Source organism: Ptychodera flava, chromosome 6, assembly GCF_041260155.1.
Source record: "Ptychodera flava strain L36383 chromosome 6, AS_Pfla_20210202, whole genome shotgun sequence".
In the NCBI taxonomy this organism is placed as follows: domain Eukaryota; kingdom Metazoa; phylum Hemichordata; class Enteropneusta; family Ptychoderidae; genus Ptychodera; species Ptychodera flava.
Window position 1 is genome coordinate 9,528,525 of NC_091933.1, and position 25,516 is coordinate 9,554,040.

The 25,516-nt window shown below is 35.0% G+C and overlaps 1 protein-coding gene across 4 annotated transcripts in view; it reads left to right on the top strand.

Moving 5' to 3' along the window:
- The window catches only part of LOC139134783 (GRIP1-associated protein 1-like), a 45,030-nt gene that overhangs the window by 13,479 nt on the left and 6,035 nt on the right, over positions 1-25,516 (top strand). For 2 of the 4 annotated variants that reach the window (XM_070701838.1, XM_070701839.1), the window contains 12 exons: positions 1,106-1,198; positions 3,426-3,464; positions 5,137-5,328; positions 6,217-6,321; positions 7,428-7,469; positions 7,866-7,979; positions 9,326-9,403; positions 9,752-9,847; positions 13,435-13,491; positions 15,808-16,020; positions 16,858-16,968; positions 17,414-17,504. In XM_070701838.1, coding sequence (XP_070557939.1) covers positions 1,106-1,198; positions 3,426-3,464; positions 5,137-5,328; positions 6,217-6,321; positions 7,428-7,469; positions 7,866-7,979; positions 9,326-9,403; positions 9,752-9,847; positions 13,435-13,491; positions 15,808-16,020; positions 16,858-16,968; positions 17,414-17,504 — 1,231 coding nt within the window. The remainder of the gene's footprint in view (positions 1-1,105; positions 1,199-3,425; positions 3,465-5,136; positions 5,329-6,216; positions 6,322-7,427; positions 7,470-7,865; positions 7,980-9,325; positions 9,404-9,751; positions 9,848-13,434; positions 13,492-15,807; positions 16,021-16,857; positions 16,969-17,413; positions 17,505-25,516) is intronic. The other 2 variants (XM_070701840.1, XM_070701841.1) reach the window with 1 other exon arrangement.

Below are 25,516 nucleotides of genomic sequence, written 5' to 3' on the forward strand. Positions count from 1 at the left end.
TTACACGTTTGTTGTATCGTGGACAGAAATCAAAGTTTTTTTTCAAACAAATATTTGACGAAATACAGAATTATATTTGCCCATTCCTTTACATATTATCTCATTTCAAGTCCTGTGTTTCACATGTTTGGTGTGCAATTGTCATAGCTACACACTGTTACATCAACAGTGTCACCTTACAAGAGTTATTGTAACAGAGCTGTTTATGCAGCATACAGTCAGTTGGATTTTTTATACAGGTGTATTTGTAACACTTTTTTCATGCTGATTGTCAACACATTGTGTAGTCGTATGGTAGAGCAGTATTTACATTTATGTGTATTGTTACCACAAATTCACATACCCATACCCTTATAGATGAATAAGTACATGTATTCCATGCCTCGTATATTGGACATCGCATGCTTCATAGGATTCGATGGTAACTCATCTTTTGACTGAAAGTGAACCGAAACTGTTTCCACCATGATAATGGGGATTAAGAAATGTTCAAATTACATGTTTTATATACTTGGGAAATCCAGTTTATAGAAAATTATGCATGAAAAATCAGTTAACTGCGTAACAGTGATTTAAATATATCAATGCGCCATTCAGTGATGAAAATTATGGGACTGTTTTAACGGAGTTAGGTCCAACAAGGAAATAAAGCATATGATCGTCATTTGCAAATGAATCAGAACATTGGGGAGTGAAACTTTTAAGAGAGACATGTAATAAAAACATTACAGTCCAAACAAGGTTCTATGTACCCTGGAGGCAGGAGACCATTTGCCCTCCTGAAGTTGGGGAAATGATCACCTACCCTCAGGCACTTTTGGTTATAATATATAGTATTTGGTATGACGTAGCAAAGGATTATTATGCCTGTTTGCTTTTGCTGTAGTTTTTATGCTTTTTATTTCAAAAATATACTTGTGTGATTGTCATTTTATCCACCCATCCTTTTATTTTTTATCTCCCACTTCTCTGTCTTTCCATACCTTTATGCTCCTTTCAATGTGTTTCCTACCCTGTGTCGGCGCCATCCACATGTGTTTGTGTCACCATATGTGTTGTGATGTCTGTCATGGTATCTGCCTTGGTGGGTGACCACTACTATTAGGTGGATAGTGGTAAAACTGCCAGTAACGAGCAGCTTGAACAGTACACAGCAGAAAATGCTACGCTTAAAACAGAATTAGAAAACTTGAAAAAGGTAGGAGATATCAGTCTGAAGATAAGCACATTTGCACTGCTGTTTTGTTTCCTACACAAACATCTGTCATTTTGCATGAGATCAATTGTAAAATGATATTAAACATACATTATTAGCCGTTTTGCATTCAAACGATTATACCACAATATCGGAATTTTTTTCAGGAATACTTTATGATGGGATAACTGCTATTTGGTTTCATACATTTATATTTCTGATGAACACTTCAATTCACACATGTCAGCATATCATATCCTATGTATGTCAGTTCATCTACAGTGATATCAGTACTTACAGTGGTAAACATACCGTGCATTATTTTATTCATACCTGTGACCATAATTGATCAATCCAAAAAAATAGTATGCTTTCATTAATCAACTCTTTCACAAGAAATGCTATGGTAAACATAATCATAAGTAATTACTTAACCCTTTCTATCATATGTAATTACCTAACTATTTCTGTAAGGAATTAATAATTTGGTTTCTCTGTCTTGCCTTTGAACTGAGGTCATATAATTATTAATGATGAATGGCTCTCATTATGAACTAAGTCAGACTTTAAGGTGTAATTCCTTGTTAATAACTGAAGGGTGATTGAGACACTGCGTTTGCATCAAACAATTTTTCCTGTTTTACTCTGAACTGAAGATTAACACTTGAGATTTTAAAAATGCAAAATTATCCATGCCTGTTCACTTTTCAGGTCGAGAAAATAGAAATTCTATATAGCTCATAAAATGTGACTTTACATGAGTACCTATTTTAAATACAGTTCACTGATGGAAATACTTGCATATAGGTCATGTTTGATAATATGTCAGTTTTGGAAAGTTTTCACCGAAGTATTATCATGAAAAATTGAATTATCACAATTTATTCCCTCTTTACTGACAATAGACATTCCCAATAATTGGAATCTCTGATTCTGTCAATAAAAATAGTTTATCAAGTATATCATACTTCCCATCCAATAATTTATTTTTACTACCGGTACCTGTGTTTTGTGGCTGAAATGTTGAACTTAAAGCCCCAATAGCTGCAAATGTGTAATAAACGGATCTCAAAATTTTCAAAGTTTTCCAAGAGTTTCCTTTGAATAAAACCCATTAAAGACTGAAAAAGGTATGACACTGTCATAGGCGTCGAAAGGGGCATGTAAATTCTAATGTTTTACATCATTTTAGATTGCCCAGCATTTTCAAAAACTAATCATGAGACAGAGAAAATAAAGATTTCAACAACACAATGTTGGTCATTATGTGTTGTGCTTGGCATCACGCTTGTTTCCTTTATGATCACGATGTGTATGTGCAGGAAATACTGCATTTTTGTACTTTTCTGTGGGTGCGCAATTTTATGAGTGTGGCACCCATTTATTATTTAACCTGTTAAATCGCGTAGGCATGGTTCAAATCAGCGTGCTAAGATACTTCTATTCATGTCCTTCAGTTAGCACATTACACGAACCAACTTTAGTTTGAAAATAAAATCATGAAAATAATTCATAAAATTGGCAGCTATTGTGGCTTTCATCATCACAAATAAAGATATGGGGTCACAAGCCTATTGACAGAACCACACCCTTTAATGAAACCTCTATCAATTTCACACTAGAATAATTTTACTTTTTGAGAAATGAGTGTTCTTTGCATATTTCTGTTGAATGCATGCGATACGTGCGTCCCATTGTTTTCAGACTCGATGATGTAGCTAGTGACTCGATCATCCTGAAATTTAATTCCAAATTTTAACTCAAGGTGAAGCATCTTCTTTCCAAGCACAGGTTGGGCTAGAGTAACTGTGTTCAAAGTTACAGCTGCAAACTCAGAGAGATTATTTTCAATAAATAGCCAGGTTGATGATACTGTACTACTGATAAAGTTTTAGGCACTTTGTGTGATTGTTATGCAATTCAATAATTCTGAATAGAAGATATCGTAGCAAACATGTACATAGATACACACACACACACACACACACACACGAATACATTTGTTTACGTCAATTTAAAATGCCAGCTTGTTCTGTAGAAGCACATAATACTGTTTTTATAGATATCTATCTTTTAGTATCCAGGAATGCCAGCGTTTGTTTCATGCATGTAATAGTATATTTATTTTCAGTTTCATATATTTCATTTGTGACATTATTTTTCATTTGTGACATTATTTTGCCCCTTTTTTCCTTTCTGTTCTTTTTTTCTTTTGATGTCTGCATGGTAGCTTCACAATGCACAAACAGAAGAATTAAATAGATTTCAGGTCAGTATATTATCGCCATGATTTGATTTTTTTCACATCATTTACAACAGACTTGTAACATTTTGTAAGTGATTATGTTTACTTGTGTTTTCATTCACTGAGAATGTTCTTTCACATTAGGGTCAATACTCAGAAATAAGAATACAAACAGTCACCCACTGTGAATCCTACACGGCTTGAAGTGTATGTAATAATCAGGCTTGACCAAATATATATTGGAGATTTACATTCTATGCTTGTGTGCCCACTAACGTAGGTTTTATTAATATTTTACCACAGATATCAACACTCATGGTATTTTATTGTTGAATGCAATGTCAGTAAAGCTAACAGACTATTTTGTTTGTCATGTGTCGGCATAGAAACAAAGTAAAATGTAATACCCATCCGTTGTCAGTTCATTTGTTGCTCCATGTTGTTTTTTCTCAAGAACTTTGACTAGAGTTGTGTGTGAATGAACATCTCCACATTCATTTACCTGACCAATGACTTCAAAAGGCTGTCTTGTTGTCAGTTTACTTTGCCTATTTAAGACTGTGAGTTTAGATCATGGAGACTTGAAGTATCCTGTATGTGTAGGTACATTTGTGACTTGGAGAACAAACTGGTCTTATTGGTCTCTGTAAATCATATCAGTAGAAATGATGGTATAGCCTACAAATGTGAGATTTGTTAATTGCAGATCTTGATAAAGTATGTTTGCAGAACTTCACCTGAACGATGTTGTTTATTTTGTTACTCGACAGTCTTGTAAATTTCTCATGGCGTTTGCACTGTAGCTGTTATGAATTCTTTTTGTTTGTTGATAATATTGGAAGTGTATCTACACTTGATACATATCAGGATTTAATCTCATATAAAATGAACAGTAATTTAATCAACCTGCATTTTGCTTTGATCAATTTGAATAGATCGAGTTCATGCTCCAAAAGCTAAGCTGTAGCTCATATTGTATTAGATCACACTGTTTTGGCCAAATATTATAACAGAGAAAATATTGTAGGCGAACACATATCATGGAGACCTTCAGACCCAGTCTAGTAGAATGTGCCTCAGGGACAGTTATTTGGATTCTCAATATTTTCCACATCTACTTGATCTAACGCATGTCTGGTCTTGTTTTGAAGCTCTTGGAGTATTAAAGCAAACTCTTCACTGTCTTTTTTTCGCAAAAATCAAACATTTAAATTTTCCCAATAGAGTTACATGGGGATGGTGGCCATTTTGAATTCTATATGTCAATGCTAGGAAATTTGTGTCTATATCAGCAAAATTTGTATGTTGTGACACCTGATTTTTATTCTGTGTTTGGCAACAGAATGGTTGAAAGTTTCCTGTTGAAAGTTTGAGCAAAAATAATAAGTATTTCAATTTTGAGGCATGTACTACCAGTACCTTAAACTTGCACCACTCTTTGCATTTATGGAGTGGTGTGGAATTTTTTTCTTTTATTTTGAAAACCACACTGGTTATCATGTCACAACACAAAATTGGCATTATCCTCTGTAAAGTATGTCAGTCAAGTTGCATAGCTCTCAACTTTGTCAAATGTTGTCCAAATCAAAGTTCAAAATATCAAAGATATCAAAATATGATGAGAAGATATGTTTATAGATAAAATACATTTCTGTTTATGTTCTAAGATATACATTGTTTTTTCTTCATATTTCAGAATATCAATTCAACGCTATCAAGTGAGCTTCAAAGCCTGCAAGCTGCGTACAATAGCCTAGTTACAGAAAAAGATGACCTACAGTTCCAGTTGACAGAGAGCATCAACTCCAACAGTCAGATGATGGAACAATTACAACAGCTGCAAGCTGAGAAAGACACAGTCCTCCAGGACCTCAGTGAAGCCAATAAGGTAAAACAAACTTTCAACATCCATGTAACAATAACATTCTTATTCAGGTACAAATTTTATCATGACGCCCAGTACAATCTGTTGGTTTGCACATATCATCTATGTATCATCATTTGTTGTCGCCTCCAAATTTTGATTATGAAATACAACGTTCAACAATCATAAAATATAGCTGGTGTCAATACATGTAGGTGTCGGTTTATGCTAATATTATTGATCTAAAGACTCATAAAAACAAGTGTATATACACTTGTCTTTATTGACGGAAACATTAAAACGGAAACAGTGCTGAAATATTTAAGGTGGACATGTATATTTACAATTATAGTAATTGTAACAGTCTTGCATGGTTACTATAGAAACTAGTTGAGAAATTGGTGTGGGGTCAGTGTGAAGAAGAGTAGCTTAGTAGATTGAGTTTTTCTGGGGTTTTTTTTTGCATTAGATATCAACATCTTGGTTTGCCATAGATTTTACATAGTCTAGAACCTAGCCATGTGTTTCTGAGTTATTCAAACTCATTTGATTCACAACAACCTGAAATGTATGACTAGGATGTAGACCACATCTGCAGAGGGAAATGAGGACTATGATGGCAACTCTTCCTTCTCCAATCGTCAAATCAAAAGTTTGGAAGTTTTCTTGAGCAACATCCAAGCAAAATTCTGACAGTCCCCTTAAAAAGGAATTTTCATGTAGGTTGTGTGGAACGTGACGTTATGCTGTCAAATACACAAATATGACATGCATTTATTTCAGCATGCAAATAATTACCACAAGAAGCTTTCAAAGGATCTAACATATAACTGTTGAAAGTAAGAAATTTTAAGAAAGCAGACTTGTTCCTTGAATCAAAGTCTCGTAAAGTATTCCTTGTAATTGACACAGGTTGCTGAGAAGAGAAAATCCATGCTTGATGAGATGGCCATACAGATACAGACTACAAAACAGCAACATACAGAACAAATCAATAGTATTCAAGAAAACAATAAGGTATGTGTTCTCTTCACTGACCATCAAAGCACCATTTGTATGCATTGTTTATGTCTGTCTGTCCGTTTAATATTTGCTCATAATCCAATCTCTAGTGTTACCTAGGTGTACTAAACACAATGGTCATTAAATCTACATTGTTTCTGTGAAAAGCAAAGGTCTGTAAAATTTAAATTAAAAATACTTATCTCCACATTATGTATCATTTTATGAGATAACATGTAACAAGTGATGCCAACGTGTGTTCACTACAGAATAATAATTACACCAGTGCGATGTGTATTGTAACAGGCTCATAGCAAAACAGCATTTGCTTGTTGACCTCATGAGGGCAGTAGACTGCTGCTTCATTTTAATAGAGAAAATTAATTCACAGCACAGTCCCCCTTTGTGATGTTTTTCTTTGTTAAGTAAAATTCATAATTATGCATGATATTAGTCAATCATTAAAAAGCAATTTAGTGCAAAGTATCGTTTGATTGCTCTGTGTTATTACTCATAACATTTTAGCTGATATTGCTACCGATAACACAGTCATGTTATAGTGTATTCATCCAAAAGATGTTTGAAGTTTTTCGTCACCTACGCATTAAAATGTGCGCAATAAAGCTAACATGTTAACTACATTGAATTCTTCACACATGAAAAGTCTTTAAAGATATCACCAATGGTAAATTTGAGACCCTCTTTCTTTAGTAAATTTAAATTACAATCCCCATAACTATTAAAACAGGATGAATGAGAGACTAATTGCTGCTCCATTCACAATCTCTCTACATAATTATGTCGGTGAGCTGACATGTCAGTGACCTGACTTGCACTGTTGTTCTATGTAGGACAGGTGGGCAGTAACAATGTTTCAATGCAATCAGTCTTTGAAAAAAAATAGTCAGTAGTCAGGATACACATATGGACTATTAAAGCAAAGGTGAAAAATTAGCCACTCATGTTTGTCATCATTTTTATAATACTGTCAAATCTGTGTACCTTTAAAAAGAGTTTTTGTTATTTTTGCTTCGTTAATTAGCTGGCGTAAAACTGAAACAATAGACCATTTGTATATTTTACTGTTCCAATATTTCTGGTGGTTTTTTCTTATTCAACAGAAAGAGCAGAAGACCTTAAGGGATCAACTGCAACAAGAAATGGTAGTTGTATATATGACTAGATACTTTCAAATGTACAGGAAGGAAAATATTTGTGTGATTTCATTGCCATACAATACAAGTATTAGGGGGAAAATTTGAGATTAGTCTACTGAAATTGAAGCACAGTGGAGAGGTATAGAGGGCACAGTTCGGATGTAAGAATGTTAACAAATTATTATTCATATTTCTGGTACTCATTATGGACTTAGTATAAATGAATGCGATTACGTCATGCTTCAAGCATGACACGTCAGGAATCTCAAGCCATCCTGAAGGTGGAAAAGTTGAATTTTTATTAACTATCTATAAGTGTAATTGTGATAGATAAGTATTTATTATACAAGGTAAAATCTAATCGGAAAAATTTCACTTCTCTTTCCTTGGTGTCTAAATCAGAAAGAAAAAAAGGAGTTGGAAGGATTGAGAGACAAAGTGCCTGAATTGGAGAGTCAGGTTGCATCATTAGACAGCGCCAAGGGTTGGTTTCAAAGAAGTTTAGCAGAGGCCGAGGTGAGTGTACAGTTCAGAAAACTTTGAAAACTCTTCAATTACAGTATTATTATCTCTGTGTCAATGACAGGTTCTCTTGAGTTTGTCTCAAATCCATTACAATTTATACTCTCCTAGGATGTAATCCTTGTAATCTATACTCTCCGAGAATATAATCCTTTCAATCTATATTCTCTGAGAATATAATCCTTACAATCTATATTCTGTGAGAATATAATCCTTACAATCTATATTCTCTGAGAATATAATCCTTGCAATCTATACTCTCTGAGAAATCATTTGTAAGATGTATGGATGTTTATGTTTATGTGTTTGTTTTCAGTGGACCAGAGATGTCATACAGCTTTCATAAACTTGCATTTCTTATGAATGGAATGAAAATAAATGCACTCAGTTTGCAAGTGTGATTTTCTCCCAAGGAAGTAGAATTTATTTAAAGTTGCATAAAAGGTGTCAAAAGATACAGCTGCACACAGTCTTATCAATATGACACATTGCCAATACAGTGTTCTGTACAAAGGAAAGAAGTTTTTTCAAAATAGATGTATGAGTACCAAACTCAAACTATGATTCAAAGGAACTGAAAAATCCTATGTGTAATGGGGCAGCAGGTTGTCATGTTTGGGTTTAGCCATTTGAGTGCGCTATAATTTTTCCCTGCAAAATTTTGATGCAACATTTTACTAATTTTTATGAATTTTTTTGAAAGTTTTTTGATAATTTTGGACCAAATGGAAATCACATTTCATAGGCTACAGTCTTTATCAAAATTTTGGCAAAAATCTAAAAAATTGACTAGAGTATATTTTATAAAGGCGATGAAAATTAACTTTGGCACTCAAAGGGTTAATTTTGTTTGTACAGATCCTCCACTCTTCTTTATCATGATACACTGAAGTGTGATCCATGTTTATAGTATGAAATACGATGTCTAAAAGACAAATCACCAACATATGCTAACACATAAATCAGTATTCATGTCATTTTGTCTTTAAATATTCGTATCTTGTGTCACATGTATTTTGAGTACATTTATTGAATTATTTGTACTTGCCTAATTTTTACGCTCCCATGGTATATGCAAATGGGAGGTATTCTTATAAGGTGGCAAAATGGCGTCTGTGTGTATGTATGTATGTTTTACATTCCATTTTGACCTTGAACCGAGAAAGGGCCTCAGAATTTAATGATCAAATACACAAATATGGAAGGTCTGTACATTTTTCAAATGCAATAAAGTTGTCTTGTCCAATATCAGCAGTTAGTGTCGGGATGATGACTGCATAGTCATCAGCTGGTACACTGTGTTCTGAATTTTTTTTGAGCAAAATAATTTTCTGCCGCAGGAAAACTTGAAAGAGAAAGAAGAGGAACATAAGAAAGCACTGGAAGAAATGAAGAATCAACATGAAAAGGACATTGAGGTAGTGTTGTCCGACTTCTGATAGTTTACTGAATTGATTTGCAATATGGAAAAGGACAACTCCTCTTCAGCAGCATACTCAATGGAATGTCCATAGAATTTGAAAATATTGACAGGGTTATGTCTGGTAAATACTGCTCTAATGTAGTTATTATATTGCTAGCAAATTCTCCAGAAGTGAAGGGTTAGTATAAGTGTGTGTGAAGGAAAATATAACTGAGTGCAATAGGTAAGACTAGTTGGATGTGTGTTTGTAGGAACTGACTGCTGACTATGAGACTTATTGAATTTAAAGAATGGTCGAGTGATGTCAGAGAGTTATTTTGAGGAACACATTTCCTTTTTTCAGGAAAAGGATGTGAAAATCCAAGAGAAAGGTGATGAAATTCAAAGTTTACAGGAACAGATAGAAGACAAAGAAAAGGAAATTGAGAGAGTAAAGCAGGTGAGGCCAACATGGTGGAGTTGAATACATTATTAAAAAGATAAACCACATGTATTCATCCACATAAAAAGTGTAATAGATTCCAGTCAAGACATTGTAAGTGTTGACAGAGACTACTGCGGGCTACACCTCAGCAGGTCTGCAGACTAGCGTATCCTGTCGTGACTGGGCAACAATGCCCATGCAAAATGAAGTGGGCAACAGATTCAGCTCTTTAAAAAATTTATCCCGGCTTGAAGGGATTGTGGTTCGGAATATTGCTGTGATGAGGCAGATTTGCCACACAAATGGTACGTGTTGCCTTTAATTTTTTCATGATAAGGCTTGTATAAGTAGCAATCTGTCTGTGCTCAAGAGGATTTAAACGCCGTTTAACACTGCTTTGAACTGGAGCTTCTGTTCTACGCGAACTGAAGTCATGACAACCACTTTCTAGGGTCACTAGAAAAAATTCTTTACATTCCTGTTTATCCTTTTTTTAGCTCCCATAGCCATATGTATATATGGCAATGGAAGCTGTTCTTATAGGCTAGGAAAATGTCTGTATGTATGTATGTCTGTATGTCTGTGTGTCTGTATGTCTGTATGTCTGTATGTCTGTCCGTCAACATCAAAAACTCCAAAACCGCTATACATTTCATCTTGATATTTGGTGTGTACATGGATGATGGGCTGTAGATGAGATTTTGTTCAAATGAAGTTGTCATTGCCAAAAATATGCAAATTAAGTGAAAAAATATAAAAACAGTCAAAATTGAAAAAACTCAATAACCACTCAGCAGATTACAGGAAAAATTAGCATGTAAGTACTTTGGGCTGACATGAAATGATTGTGCACATCTTGGGTCAGTATCTTGGACTTGCTATTTTTCATGAATTTTTTTGTAATTTTCTCCCATTTTTGGTCTAAAAATCTTCTTCTCTGAAATCACAAGTCCGATTGATTTGAAACTTGGTATGGAAGTGCATAGGAATGACCTTTCCGAAATTTGGGCAAATCGTGGTGAAATTTGCATATTTTTAGTTAATACGTCCATAGACTCCCATGCATAAGGCAGATTTCCATAGACTCCCATGTATAAGGTCACGAAAAATAAAAATTTAGTTTCTCATCGTATTCATATTGCAAAAAGGATGCAGTGACACAATTTTTAGTCCCCAGGGATGAAGTCCAGGGGGCTTATAGATTGGGTCATGTCCGTCCGTGAGTCCATCCGTTCACGCAGATATCTCGGATATTTTGACAAAATGTCACATGACCTCGGTGACCTTTGACCTCAAATATACATATTTGTCCATAACTCAGTAACGACAAGTGCTACACCCTTCATGTATGGTATGATGGGACACCTTATGATGCCATATATTGTACCTCATTAATTATGTGCATATCTAATTTTGAGCGAGCCAATAGAGCTAGAGGTCTGATTTTTGGTATATAGGGATAACTTAGCAATACAATTTTTTTTACAAAATGTCACGTGACCTCGGTGACCTTTGACCTCAAATATACATATTTGTCCATAACTCAGTAACCACAAGTGCTACACTCTTCATGTATGGTATGATGGGACACCTTATGACGCCACATATTGTACCTCATAAATTATGCGCATATCTCATTCTGAGCGAGCCAATAGAGCTAGAGGTCTGATTTTTGGTTTAGGGAAAACAATTTTTTTGACAAAATGTCACGTGACCTCGGTGACCTGTGACCTCAAATATACATATTTGTCCATAACTCAGTGACCACAAGTGCTACAGTCTTCATGTATGGTATGATGGGACACCTTATGATGCCACATATTGTACCTCATTAAGTATGTGCATATCTAATTTTGAGCGAGCCAATGGAGCTAGAGGTCTGATTTTTGGTATATAGGGATAACTTAGCAATACAATTTTTTTGACAAAATGTCACGTGACCTCGGTGACCTTTGACCTCAAATATACATATTTGTCCATAACTCAGTAACCACAAGTGCTACACTCTTCATGTATGGTATGATGGGACACCTTATGACGCCACATATTGTACCTCATTAATTATGTGCATATCTCATTCTGAGCGAGCCAATAGAGCTAGAGGTCTGATTTTTGGTATCCTTTGACCTCAAATATACATATTTGTCCATAACTCAGTAACCACAAGTGCTACACCCTTCATATTTGGTATGATTGGACACCTTATGACACCACATACTGTACCTCAATAATTATGCACATATCTCATTCTGAGCAAGCCAATAGAGCTGGATGTCTGATTTTTGGTATATAGGGATAACTATAGGAGAGAAATTTTTTGACCAAATGTCATGTGACCTCGATGACCTTTTACCTAAAATATATGTTTATGTCAATAAATAAGTAACCACAAGTGCTATGTCCTTTGTATTTGGTAGGATGGGAGACCTTATGACAACACACACTTTACCTCATTAATTATGCACACACCTCATTCTGGTCAAGCGAATAGAGCTAGAGGTCTGTTTTTTTGGTATATAGGGATTAATTAGCAATATAATTTTTTTTTCAAAGTGTCATGTGACCTCGATGACCTTTGACCTTGATTGTACATGTATATGCATATCTCAGTAACCACAAGTTCTATACCCTCCAATTTTGATAGGATATTAGACCTTAAGATGTCACATCTTGTACCTCATTTATTATGCGCATATGTATTTCTTGGCTGGCCAATACCACTGGAGGTCAGATCTTTTTTCCCGATTTAGAACTGTAACTTAGACATGCCTCATGTGTTTCAAATTGGGAACAACGACATAGACCTATATGCCCATAGATCTCAACATATACACTCCAGTGATACTTCTTAACGACCACATTTCCCTGCCCCATCAAGACTAATACTCCTATTACAAATGGGGACTATGTCATTGTAAATGACTTGTTGAGTTAATGGTTGTATCACAGTATTCGATATATCTAATTCTGTATTTTTTCCATTTTATATTCTGAATAAATACATTAAACATATTTCACTGTCTCCAGTACATTACATTTAAGTATTTTCACTTCATGCACTTTATCCCTTTCACACATGTTCAAATATCTGACCAGAGAACAAACACTAAATAGTCCAGGATGGGAGCTACAGTGTCATTGACGCTTTTTTTAAAAATTTGACATGATATTATTATAAATTTGATGTGATATTATTATCTTTTAATTGAGATACAATTATAGCATCTTGCGTTAGACTTTGGATCAAAATGAAAACAAATCAATTGATTTCTCTCATACAAGATAAACAGTCGGAAGGGAATTCATTTCCAATGGTGATGTGCATATGATTGAGTATTACCTAGAAGACGGTAAACCCTGAGTGTAGCTGGCATTATCGATGCATTTATATACCAGATGCTACTTGTCACATTTCAGATAACTTTGAAAATGGCTGTCTTGTGTTCTATTCAAACTGACAATAGAAATGTAAATTTTTATTTTTTAACAAACCAGCATCCTGGTAACTATGTACATGTCTATTTTTATCCTCCCTATTCTGCTGGCTCTTCATCGTGTCTTGTCATTATGCAATTTTTCCCTCGCCGCTTATCGGTTGCTAGGAAACAAAAGATATGGTAGAGGAGAAAAAGATCGCAGAGAAGAAAGGTGTTTCCATGGTGAGTGTTGCTTTGTTTCATTCATGTATCAATTTATAATGATGTGGGGACCCTTATCAGTATTTGCTCCTCAAACGCTGGCCTTAAAGGATGGCACCAATATTGCAAGTTGATTTTGTGCTTTTTTTAAATTAACTGAGCAAAGCTAACATATGGAAGGGGACCGGTGTGTCTAACAACAATACTGAGCTTAAATGCTGTACATGTGGAATCTAATATAAAATGTATAGCAGTTGTTGAGGTATGAATGTTTGATGTCATGCTCGGAGATACAACATCTTTCATTTTTTTATTGCTTTTCACGTCTATATATCATGCATGATATGCTTTGTAAAGTTGCTGGTAGCACAAAATTTATAATTAAGAGATCAATCCGTGAAAAGTTGCCAAATGGTCATGTGACCACTTGACTCAATTTTTTGTGAGAACTCCATTTCTTGGAACTACATCGTTCACAACAACAAAACAGTAATTTATCTGTGTCATTTGTAACTCTGCTTTATAAGACTGTCTGTCCGCCCATTTCTGAATTTATATCACTGTTTATACCAGCCACATTTTATGCTGATCTGTTTGTTTTCCATCCTATCACAGTTTAATTTTTAATCAACAGGAGTAATATTTGTTGAAAGCTTATGTACCTTCCAGGCATCATTATGTCGAGAGTCTGTTATGTCTTTTGTTCAGCATCTTAAAACATACAAACAACATGCTCCATCACCTTTTCTAAATCACAATTAAATTGCAGTGTTTTATACTTCCCGCTGAAAATCAGACGTATGACATTAATACAACTAGGAAACAGCAGTATCAAAACATATTTAACCTTATTCTAATATTTTATGAATGGTTCATCGCACTTTTTATTTCACACTCCATTAACACACTAAATAAATGCTAATCTTTCAGCAGTTGTAACCCTGTTTGCTTTAAAAATCACAGTCTGGGTTTTGTCGTCATGTCAAGATTTAAATCAAAATTTCAACTCTCCATAACAAACGAGTTAATTCAGTGTTTTTTTGCCAAGGTACATTGATAACTTTAAAGGTCACAGTATCATGTGATTTGTTCATTACTGAAATTGCTTTGGTATAAAACAGACAGGAAACTTTATTTTACATGATTAATGGGACAGTAGCTGAAACTGTTGATGATTTTTGAGTAAGATACCGCCTAGTAGCATCACGACTCTCTCTTTTGATACGGCTTTTAGAGGCAAACCTTTGCCAAGCTTTATGTTGTCCTCTGCTATTGGCTTTGACCTAGATTATGTTGACTGTTATTGTCTGATCAGGGATTGTCATTCATTCCGCCAAAAATGTTTCAGTTCATCCTTAACTTGAGCTGAACTTTTGCCTCGTCTAACTTTGTGTAGACAATTTGTTACCACGAAGCCTATAAGTGGAAAACAAGGTCACATGATATCATTGTCTTGACTCAGCCAATCAAGAATTGTGTTGTCTACTACTCTAGCCCTGTCCTGTCTTCTTTTGAAAAATCAGCAGAGGCCATATGCACCTTATATGTCCCATAAGCACACATCTACTGTCCAGTGACAACTTCTGTGTGTTGCATGGCATCTGTCAAATGGTAAACATCATCAAGGTTGAATGGTGGCTTCTAGTAGGCAATGTGGTTTGTCAGCCTTCCAGCTTCAACAGAGCATTTCATTGCTGATGTACTTGTCCACAGGCACTTGTAGCATTGCTAGAATGACAAGCTGAATATTGTGATATCTCAACATACTTTTTGGAGTGGAGTGAGAAACTGTGATTGACATCAAAAACCAAAAAGTTACAAAATCATCAAAAAATTACAGCAACTGTACCTCTAACTCTCAGTAACACCAGTAAGAATTACCAGCATACCACCCTGACAGGGATAAAATAACTTTCTTTTGCTGGAATTTAGGTCTTTTAAGAAAACAAAATGTATGCAATTAGCTATGAACTCTGAACCCAAATTACATCAATTAAAGTGTATGCTGTGTAAAGTATGAACTTGATGAATACACGGAAGTTTGTATTTCAGCTAGATATCAGAATGTATGTCATCAATATCTTCACCTATTTTACTTCCAAGTGGGGTTGAAGCAGTCCTATGTTAACAAATCCCTTCAAAGTCTTCAAATTGTAACAGTCTTGTTGTTTTAAAATACTTCTGACAGACATACCATACCGAATGGATTTCCAAATTTTACATTCTGTTCTGTTCTGTCTTTCAAATGCCCAATGTGCAGCAGAAATACTGAACTTTTCAGTGTTGTACCTGTAGCGGAGACACAGAAACTTGAACATTTAATTTTTCACCTTACAGGTGAAGGACCTGAAAAGACAACTCCATCTTGAGAGAAAACGCGGTGAGAAATTACAAGAAAGACTTCAAGAGATTCTTTCAGAGAACAGCGGTATGAAAAGTAGTGTGGATGAGCTCTTCCAGCATTATAACTCTGAAGACAGACCGAGAGGAGACAGTAGCAGTGTGTCTTCCTGGGCAGCTAGTATGAAAGAAAACGCTGAACTAAATCAGGTCAGTGCTGAAATGGCTTAGCTATGTGTAAAAACTCTGAATGAAAGATGTCAATTTCTTGGTATGCTTCTCAGCTAGGTAGTAAAATGGTGATATCAACCCATATGTACACCGTAAAATTAAATGTTGCAGCTATGATGACGTGATGCATCTAGATACAGTGCACGAAATACAATGTTTGTCAGCAAGAAAGTCTCTTGGGCGCAGTTCTGACAACCCCCTTCCTTTAAAAGGTACACGGATCTTTGTTTCAGAGTTGTGTCGATAGATTTGGTTGGTTTACTACAGATACAAACTAATCACATGATAAAAATTATCAGTACGGCATGCATACTATCAGTTACCAAGTTTTGAAGGCTGACAGAACAGTGCCTTCAGTGTCGTTTTACATTTATGTTTTCCTGAAATTAAGAACGGGCATCTTTTACCCAACGTTAAAGTGCTGTTGCCCAGAACATGACTACAGAAGTGGCATCACTGAAGTCAGACTGTAATTTCAGTAAAATCTTAACCCTTATCCTAGTAGGCTAGTCGATTCCCCATCTGCCAAGTCAGTGAAAGGCAGTATTCAACCAAAAGCATGTATTTTCACCTACTTGGCTTAGTATGCTATAGCATGTTTAGTTAGTAAAAAGCACTTTTACAGCATCTGTGTTTTCAGGGGCCTTCAAATATTCAAGTCTTATTTGAAATGAAACAGATGAGATGTGTCATGCCGAGCAGCTCTCTTGTTTGAACCAGCTTGAACTGATGGTGACATGTCAACTCAGCAGTATAAGATTTAAAAATTTTGAACTCCAGTGTCTAAGGTCTCTGTTGTGATTTTTGTTGCTTTAGTCCAATGTTTCTGAGTATTCGGTGACGTCTGCTTCTCTGAATGAAGAAACAAGTGATCTTCTAGCCAGGATTGCTGAAATTCAAGAAGAAAAATGGTCTCTTGAAGAAAGGGTACGTTATGAAGCCATAGCGGCATTTGCTTGTCATCTTCCAGTAGGCTTTTTGTTCATGCAAACACATTTATATGTTGAGAATATCTCCAAGCATTGCTAATTTGGATTCAAATTTTGAAAATTAGGAGACATCCTACTTATTTTGTGTCAATTTTTTCAAGTTGCATCAGGTTATTTTGAGTTTTTAGATTGACATGATAGACTCTGGCTTTATTTGAAGCAGTTGTATCTCTACTTAAAATGTATATAACCTTCAAAAACGTTTTTCTTTTTGCAGTTTTAAACCTGAAAAATATTGTAAAAGTCACAGTAGAAATACAATCTTGACGGAAGTCGTCAAGGAAGATTAGAAACAAGACATGCATGCATTCTAACATGTAGTCTATTTATTGAAGAAACAATGATGAAGAAATCATCATAATTATGATTTGTATTCCACACAGGTGAATCATCTAGAAAACAGCAATGCATGTATGGCTGATGACATCATGAAAAAGAGCGCTATCATCCAGTTCTACTTCATGGACAGGGCAGGTAAGTTTTGTATCTCTTGTGTCATTGAGAGTTTGTTAAGAGGCAGATCTGTGGAAGGGAATCACTCTTCATATTGCTAGGTTTCTACAAGAAGGTTGGTGTATTAAGAGACATTGCATGTGTTATTGAAAGGTGTGGTTAATTGGTGTAACTTGTCCCCACACATCGTTGTTGGTTATACAATGTACCTGTTCACAGTTGGAAATTGGATGGAGTTATCCCTCATTTCGATATGACATTGTCATGTGGAGGTATTCCCCCTGTCACATGCTTGAACTGTAAACATGTCTCCAGCCCTGGAGATCATCTTCAGCCGGCATTTACGATAGTCATTGTGTATTGAAGACAGTAGAATGACCAAAGTGGTGGCATTAACCTTAGTTTGTAGTAAGGTGGACATAATATTTTGTATGTTTAGGATGATGTGGTCTCTCAAAAGCACCTATTGTGTAGAGGAGATTTTGTGAGCAGTAATTAAAATAGATTATAAACTCTTTACAATTTTACAACTGCATAAAATAGTGAACAGTACATATCGTAATTTTACAAGCACATTGTCTGAGCCTCTTCACAGTATTTCATAGCCAGTCAATAACCCTTGAGAATAGTCCTGAACTTTCCAAATTCAGGTTGTGCAAATTCAAAGAGACAAAAGTTAGTTGTGAAACCAAAACATCATAACCCATCCTTGTCTCATCATTCACTTAACCTTCAAGATGTAGTTACATTACAATGTATTAACCAGTGTACTTTCAGAGCATTGAACTTGGCAACAAAACCTGGGTTTTATGCTGTAGCACAGCAGTAGTGATGTAGCTTGAGAAATGACATCAAAATCTGTTTGTGCACTTTGCTGATGGTATATCACAGACTGTGCCCAGGTTGTTTTCTACTCTTTATTTAGACTGGCATTAGACATTCTCTAACCACTCAGATTTCAAGAAAGATTATGTAAATAGTTTCTTATTAAGGTAGAGTCAACTTTGCTATGTTGATATAGTATTCAGTCCTGTTTGGAAAATACTATGCAGTGTGCCCTCTATAGTTCTGTTATTGCCATTTGCTGATGGCACAATAGCTTCCAGTCGATTGAAATGAGGTCAGGGTATGATTTGTCAACAAATTTACTCAATCCCAAAATGACCAGAGTTTGTAAACAATAAACTCTTTACAACACCAACAATTTTCTTCCAATAACTTTAAAGTTGGCATACAACATTGTAGTTCAGGAACATTTTCACATTTTTACAATATCCTTCAATAAAATAAAATGATAATACAAATTAAAATGCAGTAACAGAAATGAAAACATTCATTTTCACAATTTTTGTTGTGTATGTTTGTCACAAGTCCTTGTTCTACTCCCCAAATCATGTTGAAACACTTAGCTTACCAACACAGCATTCTGAACATGTAAAATGCACTTTATTGTTTACATTTGAACTCTAGTCCGGACCAGAATTCACCAGTCAACAAAACCACGCATTCCAAAAATGTGTACAGGCTGAGTTGACAAGCTGAGTACTGTGTATCTCAACATGCTTTGGGGAATAGAACAACAAACTGTAGTTGATATTAAAAACAAAAAATAGTACAAAAATCCTCAAAAGTTATGGTCACTGGCCCTGTCAGTAATAATGACCTTCTATTTCAAGTTCAGAAAACACAGATCCTACATACAACAGGAGTGACCATATCATGCCATTCGAAATTAGAATCAGATCTAATTTGAAGGCTGCAAGCATTTGATCTATCCGTACTGCTTTCTATATTTCCACTTCAAGAAAAATTCACCAGCGCTACCTGCTTTTCCCATCAGTTTAATAATTCCATCAATAAATCCGATGAGCAGACTGAGAAATCAATGAAAAGAGTATTCTAATAATAGTTGGCAGTAACTCTGCTCGTGACACTAGATGATGTGTGACAGTCAGATGATAACACTATCTGTCTGCACAGTAAAAGTCCACTAAAAACCCTTGTCTGTAAACACAGTCAAGCGTTAATCATCTCCCATGTGACTTTTGATTGACCTCAGAAGATACTATTTTTAACACCAACATCGATCTACTTTTTTTCATTTGCAATGATGTAATAGGTGGCGTGTGCACCTCCATTATTTGTCACCGTGCTCTGTGGTGTACCTGGATATACCGTGCAACAGATGTGTATTCACACGTTTAGAGAGATACCAATTTGAATATATATATTCTCCCCGCACTTAACACTGGTATGCATAAAGTACACAAACAATGCAACTGATCCTGCCTTCACATCACTTTTCATGCAGACTACAAAGACAGATACATGTACTTCGTATTGGTATTGAAAACCATAACAATTATTCCATTGAATTCTTTACCACTCGACACCACAGTAATCTACACTGAAATGTGGAAAGTGAGGCATGCTGCAGGCATGTAAAATCAATATTTCTGAAGTTTAGCAGGCCGAAGGCAGAAAACTCAAAGTTATAAATTTATCAGTCTTTTCAGATGTGGAAATCTTAACTCTTTAACAAATACTGGGACCACACTGAAAAGTATTACAAAACACATGATCCTAGAGGCAAGTTGTTCATGAAACTAGGGAGACCCCTAAGGAAACCTTATGTTTTCGTAATGAAGACGGGTCCAGTTTCCTTCAGATTTGCCCTGTGACACATGAGAAACTTTCATCAGTATCAGAAAAAGGAGAATCGGCGGATGAACATTTGATAAAAATTAAAATACAAGACTTGTTTTCCCTTGGTAGAGTTATTTAAAAGTTGTAAGTTGAAATACAGTACATAAAATGTGCACCTTCCCAATACTTACAGACATGACAGTGACATTTGAAGATGACTTGTAACAGTAATTTTGATTGTCATCTTTCTCTTGAAAGGAATGGTGAAAGAAATTATTCTCAGAGTTATGCATAGTGATGTAATAAATTCTTGAACTCAGATGTGATTTTGTTCTGCGTGCAAAATTTCAGAAAAATAACAACAGGGCTGAGTTTTCTCGTTACTTTATAAACCCATTGCAGTGATCAGGTTTGGTTCTGACTCCCTTGATTATCATATCCCCCTCGGCAAATCAACTAATGAATATTCATGAAACATATGTTGTTATAATTTATTTATGATTTTTGTTGTGGATTAACAGTGCATGTAATGCAGCCATACAATGTTGAAGGGAGAGGTCAGTCATGCAAGGCTACAATAATGCACTGAGTCTACGGTTTCTTTTCATGTATTGTGAGTGTGATAAATAAACCGTGCTAGATTAGGAAACATTTCATCACAGGAACTAAAGAATGGAGGAAGTGTACATATGTTATACTCTTTGTGTCATTAGGAAATACTTCATTCCATGCATTATTGAATATCACATTCCAAGATCCATCTTCATACAAAGACTTGATAGAGCAGTAGTGTCTGCACAACCCTCCTAACTGACAAATCATAAATGTAGACAGGAAAACGAGGAAATGATCCAGTACTGTGTAAATGGGTTCTGTCTGTAGGAGTTGGTTTGTATAGATACCCTCGTGAGCAGTCTGTTAAAACCATTATATATTAATTTCTAACACAGTAATTTCTAAAACATATATATATATATATAGAGAGAGAGAGAGAGAGAGAGAGAGAGAGAGAGAGAGGAAACCATTGAAAACATTTAAATATAAGAAGTAATTTGTGTTATTATTTATAACGCTCTCCTTTCCATATCATTCAACATCGAGCACTGTATTTCCCATGAGGACATCTGTATACTCTGACACAAACACACACACACACACACACACACATATATGGATGTATGAATATATATATATATATATATATATATATATATATATATATATATATATATATATATATATATATATATATATATATATATATATATATATATATATATATATATATATATATGTATATGACAATATAGGTGATCCGTACTTACAATTACTAGCCTTCTTTCTGTTCAGTCATTAATATTTATGCATGCCATTCATTTTAGTTTTGCTGGTATTTAATTTAAAAAATAGAAGCATGTATTTATGCACAGGTGAATAAAATGATTGTTTGAACAAGAAACAAAATCTATTATTCCATGATCTTTGTTGATTTCATGGTTTTAGATAAAGTTCACTGTAACATGTCAATGACAAAATGTGAATATACAGACACTAATTTAATATTTTTTAACCTTTTTATTTTTTCTGGATGTCAACCATTGTCTTTTAAATATATGTTATAAACATGAAAATTTGACAAACCAGTGATTTTAAATTTTGGTTGATCAATTTTGCTTGAAATCACATTGATAGAGTTGTCCTACTTATTTTAATATTGTTCATGCAAAAATAAGTAACATCAACGTTGTTGGTACAGAAAAGGAAGTGTTGGCACTTATTGGTCCATGAGTTGCCATTTTGTTACACTTGTATGGCAAACCCTGTCATTGTAATATTTTACTGCATGGCTAATTTTTATAGTTTGAACATCAGATATTACCATCAATACAATGTAGTGTTCCATAGCAATCTATTTCTGAGCAGGTCCAGAAAATATGTATCACAGTTCGATCAAATGAGTAAGACAAAAGTCAGAACCATTGTCAGGGTTTTTGCCTTCGTATATTACAGTACAAAGTCATTGTTCAGTCAGAGAGTGGTTTTATGATCATAATGCTGGCAATGCAAAGAGTCAACAAGTTACTGGTAGCATCTGAAAATAGCCTATCAACTTTGTACATGCCATATGCAAAACAACAACTTGCTGTTTGCTCTAACAATTTATTCTATTTTCATCTTCATTTGTCAGGTGCGATCTTTGTCATGTTCAAAGAAATTTTTGTTCATTCTAATTTATAAAAGCTCCACCATCTTTTAACTTTTATTGTGTTTTCCGTGCTTTCTGTTCAGTGTGTAAAATGCAGTTTCTTCATCCACTCCAAAATCATGACAAAATCCCCAAAGTTCAACTCACCAATGCAGTCTCTTTCTTTCTCTCTGTGGAATGTTCAATATTAACGTTGACAAAATGAATCTGAGTTGGCTCCAGAATTAATCTGGCAATGATAATAGTAGCTATTGTGTATGCTGTATTTTTGTTGACAGTGCCAATACTTAGTTATGCAATTGGAACTAATTTGGGAGAATAGGATATTGTAGTAATGTTGGTTTTAATAATCAGAAAATTTAAGCTCATCCATACTTCTCTTTTTTAAATTCACTTGCTTTTTATGGGTAATTTGTAATATTACAACTTTCAGCTATAGGGCACCTAACACTTTGATAAATCTGAACAATTAAAGATCCTGTTCTTCAAAATAAGTTCCATTCGTGTATATTTCAAAATACTTTAAAGAGACGACAAAAATGTGTACTGGTATGTTTTCTAGAACAAGAATAATGAAAATGTCAAAAGTAAAGGCTTATGTCCCATTATTTACTGTGTCTAACATCATTGAACATCAAAACCTTGCATGCAAAGAGCACTTTAAAAAGATAAGCCACATATATGTGTGTTGTTGTGACAGGGAAATTTCAGATGGACAATCTGAATCTACATTCAGAAATTAGCTCCAGACATTGTCACTGGTGCAACAGTGTTGCCAATCTCGTTCTTCATGTGCATTATCACTGTTCAAGAAAACTGTAGAAATGTGTATGTTCACAACTGTTTTGACGTACCAGAAATTACTTTATTTGAATGAGTTCAATCATGTATCACTCTCAGTGAGTTATGCTGTGATCATCAAATGATTAAAAAAAAGTCAAGCTGAAGTGTACCAGGTCTACCAGCAACAATTGCCTGTGACAGTGACTTTTGTTTCGTGACCTTGATCAAGGTGACCATACCATCTTCCATGTGTGACCTTTGACACAGCTCAACCACATATCAGCGATGATTGTCATTGAAAGTTTAACAACCAGTATAAGTGATACAATCGTCAGTCGCTGAAAGATGCTACCAGTATGTCTTCTCTTCGTCAGGAGCATTGTGCGTCATCACAGCAACTCATTCATTAACCTTTTGATAAATGGCAGGTACTACTACCTAGCCACTTGTACACATGCAATTCCTATTGCAGGAACAATGTTTACATTTGGTGAAATGTATAAATCTATCGTCACATACAACTTCTCCATAAATGAGGTCTTCTAGCTGAAAGTGATTTTGAACGGAATGTAACCTGTTTGTTCCAGACAGTTGTACCATTTCCTGGAAGTCCTTATTAAACAGGTGTAACCGTGAAACTAATATGTCTATAGGTTATTGTTCATTCCAGTGCATGTATTATAGCACCAACAGATATCCATTGGGATGACATGACATTTCAAATCTGTCAGGATATCTTGATTGCACAGACTTCTGAATTGTGCAGCGAACAGCTAGGCTTAACCAAAACATGGAAATATGAATTAATTTGTAAATTGTTCACATAATAAAAGTGTGAAACATTGACTACGTCAACACAATATAACCTTTGTACATGTAAGCACCATTATTTTGACATGCCAGGTATGACGTTTCAAACTTTGCACACAGACAACGCATTATGACTTCACAGCGATGACGCATTTGTCACCAGTTATATTCACGTAAACGGCTACCCCCATCAAATATGTGTAAGTCAGTTGGGATTATTTTATTTTCAGTGATGTATTTCAGAGCAACATGCACACAAGATAATGTATTCACTGGTACTACTGTGGTTATTGCCAATGTCATGTGGTCCAGATCAGCCAATCAGCTGTGCAGGAAATCAATTATCCCTCTGCCCTATTAACCCTTTCACCCCCAGTTCCCTGTATACAGGTGTAACTTTACCATAGAAAACAATGGATTTGGGACAAACCATGGCGGTGAAAGGGTTAAAGGGCCAGAAGCTATAATGTTTGATGATGTATTTTTCACTATTTTTTGTTTTCAATGTCGACTATAGATTCTTGTTCACCTCCCCAAAGCATGTTGAGATACACAGTATTCCACTTGTATACTCGGCCTATTGCGTGCGTAAACTGCAGTGTTATTGTAACTATGTGAATTCTGGTATGGACTAGAATTCAAATGTAAACAATAACAGTGCATATTGCAGGTTAAGATGCTGTGCTGGTAAGCTTATTAGTTGGTCTTTCAACATTCTCTAGGGAGTACAACATGGACTTGTAGTTGACATACAAAACAAAAGCAGTGAAAAATATCATCAAAAGTTAGGGCTACCGGGCGTTTAACATGACAACTTTTGAAAACCAATATTTCCAAATTATATACACCAGGTCATCATATGGTTACCATATTTACATATTCAACAGGTTTGACAACACCACCAGAAGGTGTATGTTCCACTTCACCAAATATCAACAGTGTTGCTTGAAACAAGACAGTAAGCAGTAAAATCAAAATGGTTAAAAAAACCAAAGGATAATACCAACAGATGCATTCATATTTCCAGATGAATGGAATTCTTTGTCACGTTTTAATGCACAGAACGATATCTATGTAAAATCTAAATAATGGATACTTGTTTATTCATGTCATCTTTCTAATCTGTGAATAAAATAAGGGTCAAAAATTTATGATCTGTGGACATAAAGATCAGAAAGGTCATCTGAAACAGCTTTTTCACTCTGTAATAACTCAGCAATTTTATTTTGCATTGATTAATTTATTGTTTGCCAGCTGTCACCTGTACTTGTTAATTAATCAGCTTTTGCTAAGGCCAAGAAAAATGAAAAGTTTGTTTCTCATCCACACGCGCATCAATTAGACCCACCGCGTCAACCTTTTTTCTGCTCATGAGAAAATAAAAAAAATAAACGCAAAAATACCTGACGTTAGTGCATAATACAGTGCTACATAAAACAGAACTGTAAACAAAATAACTGACGCTAACATTCCATTCAGAACTGTACACATATGTCACTGTTATATTACGCTGTCAAAACTGTACATTGCTGCACTAGAAGTCAAACTGCAGAACTGTTGCTATACAAAATTAATAAAGCAGCACTGC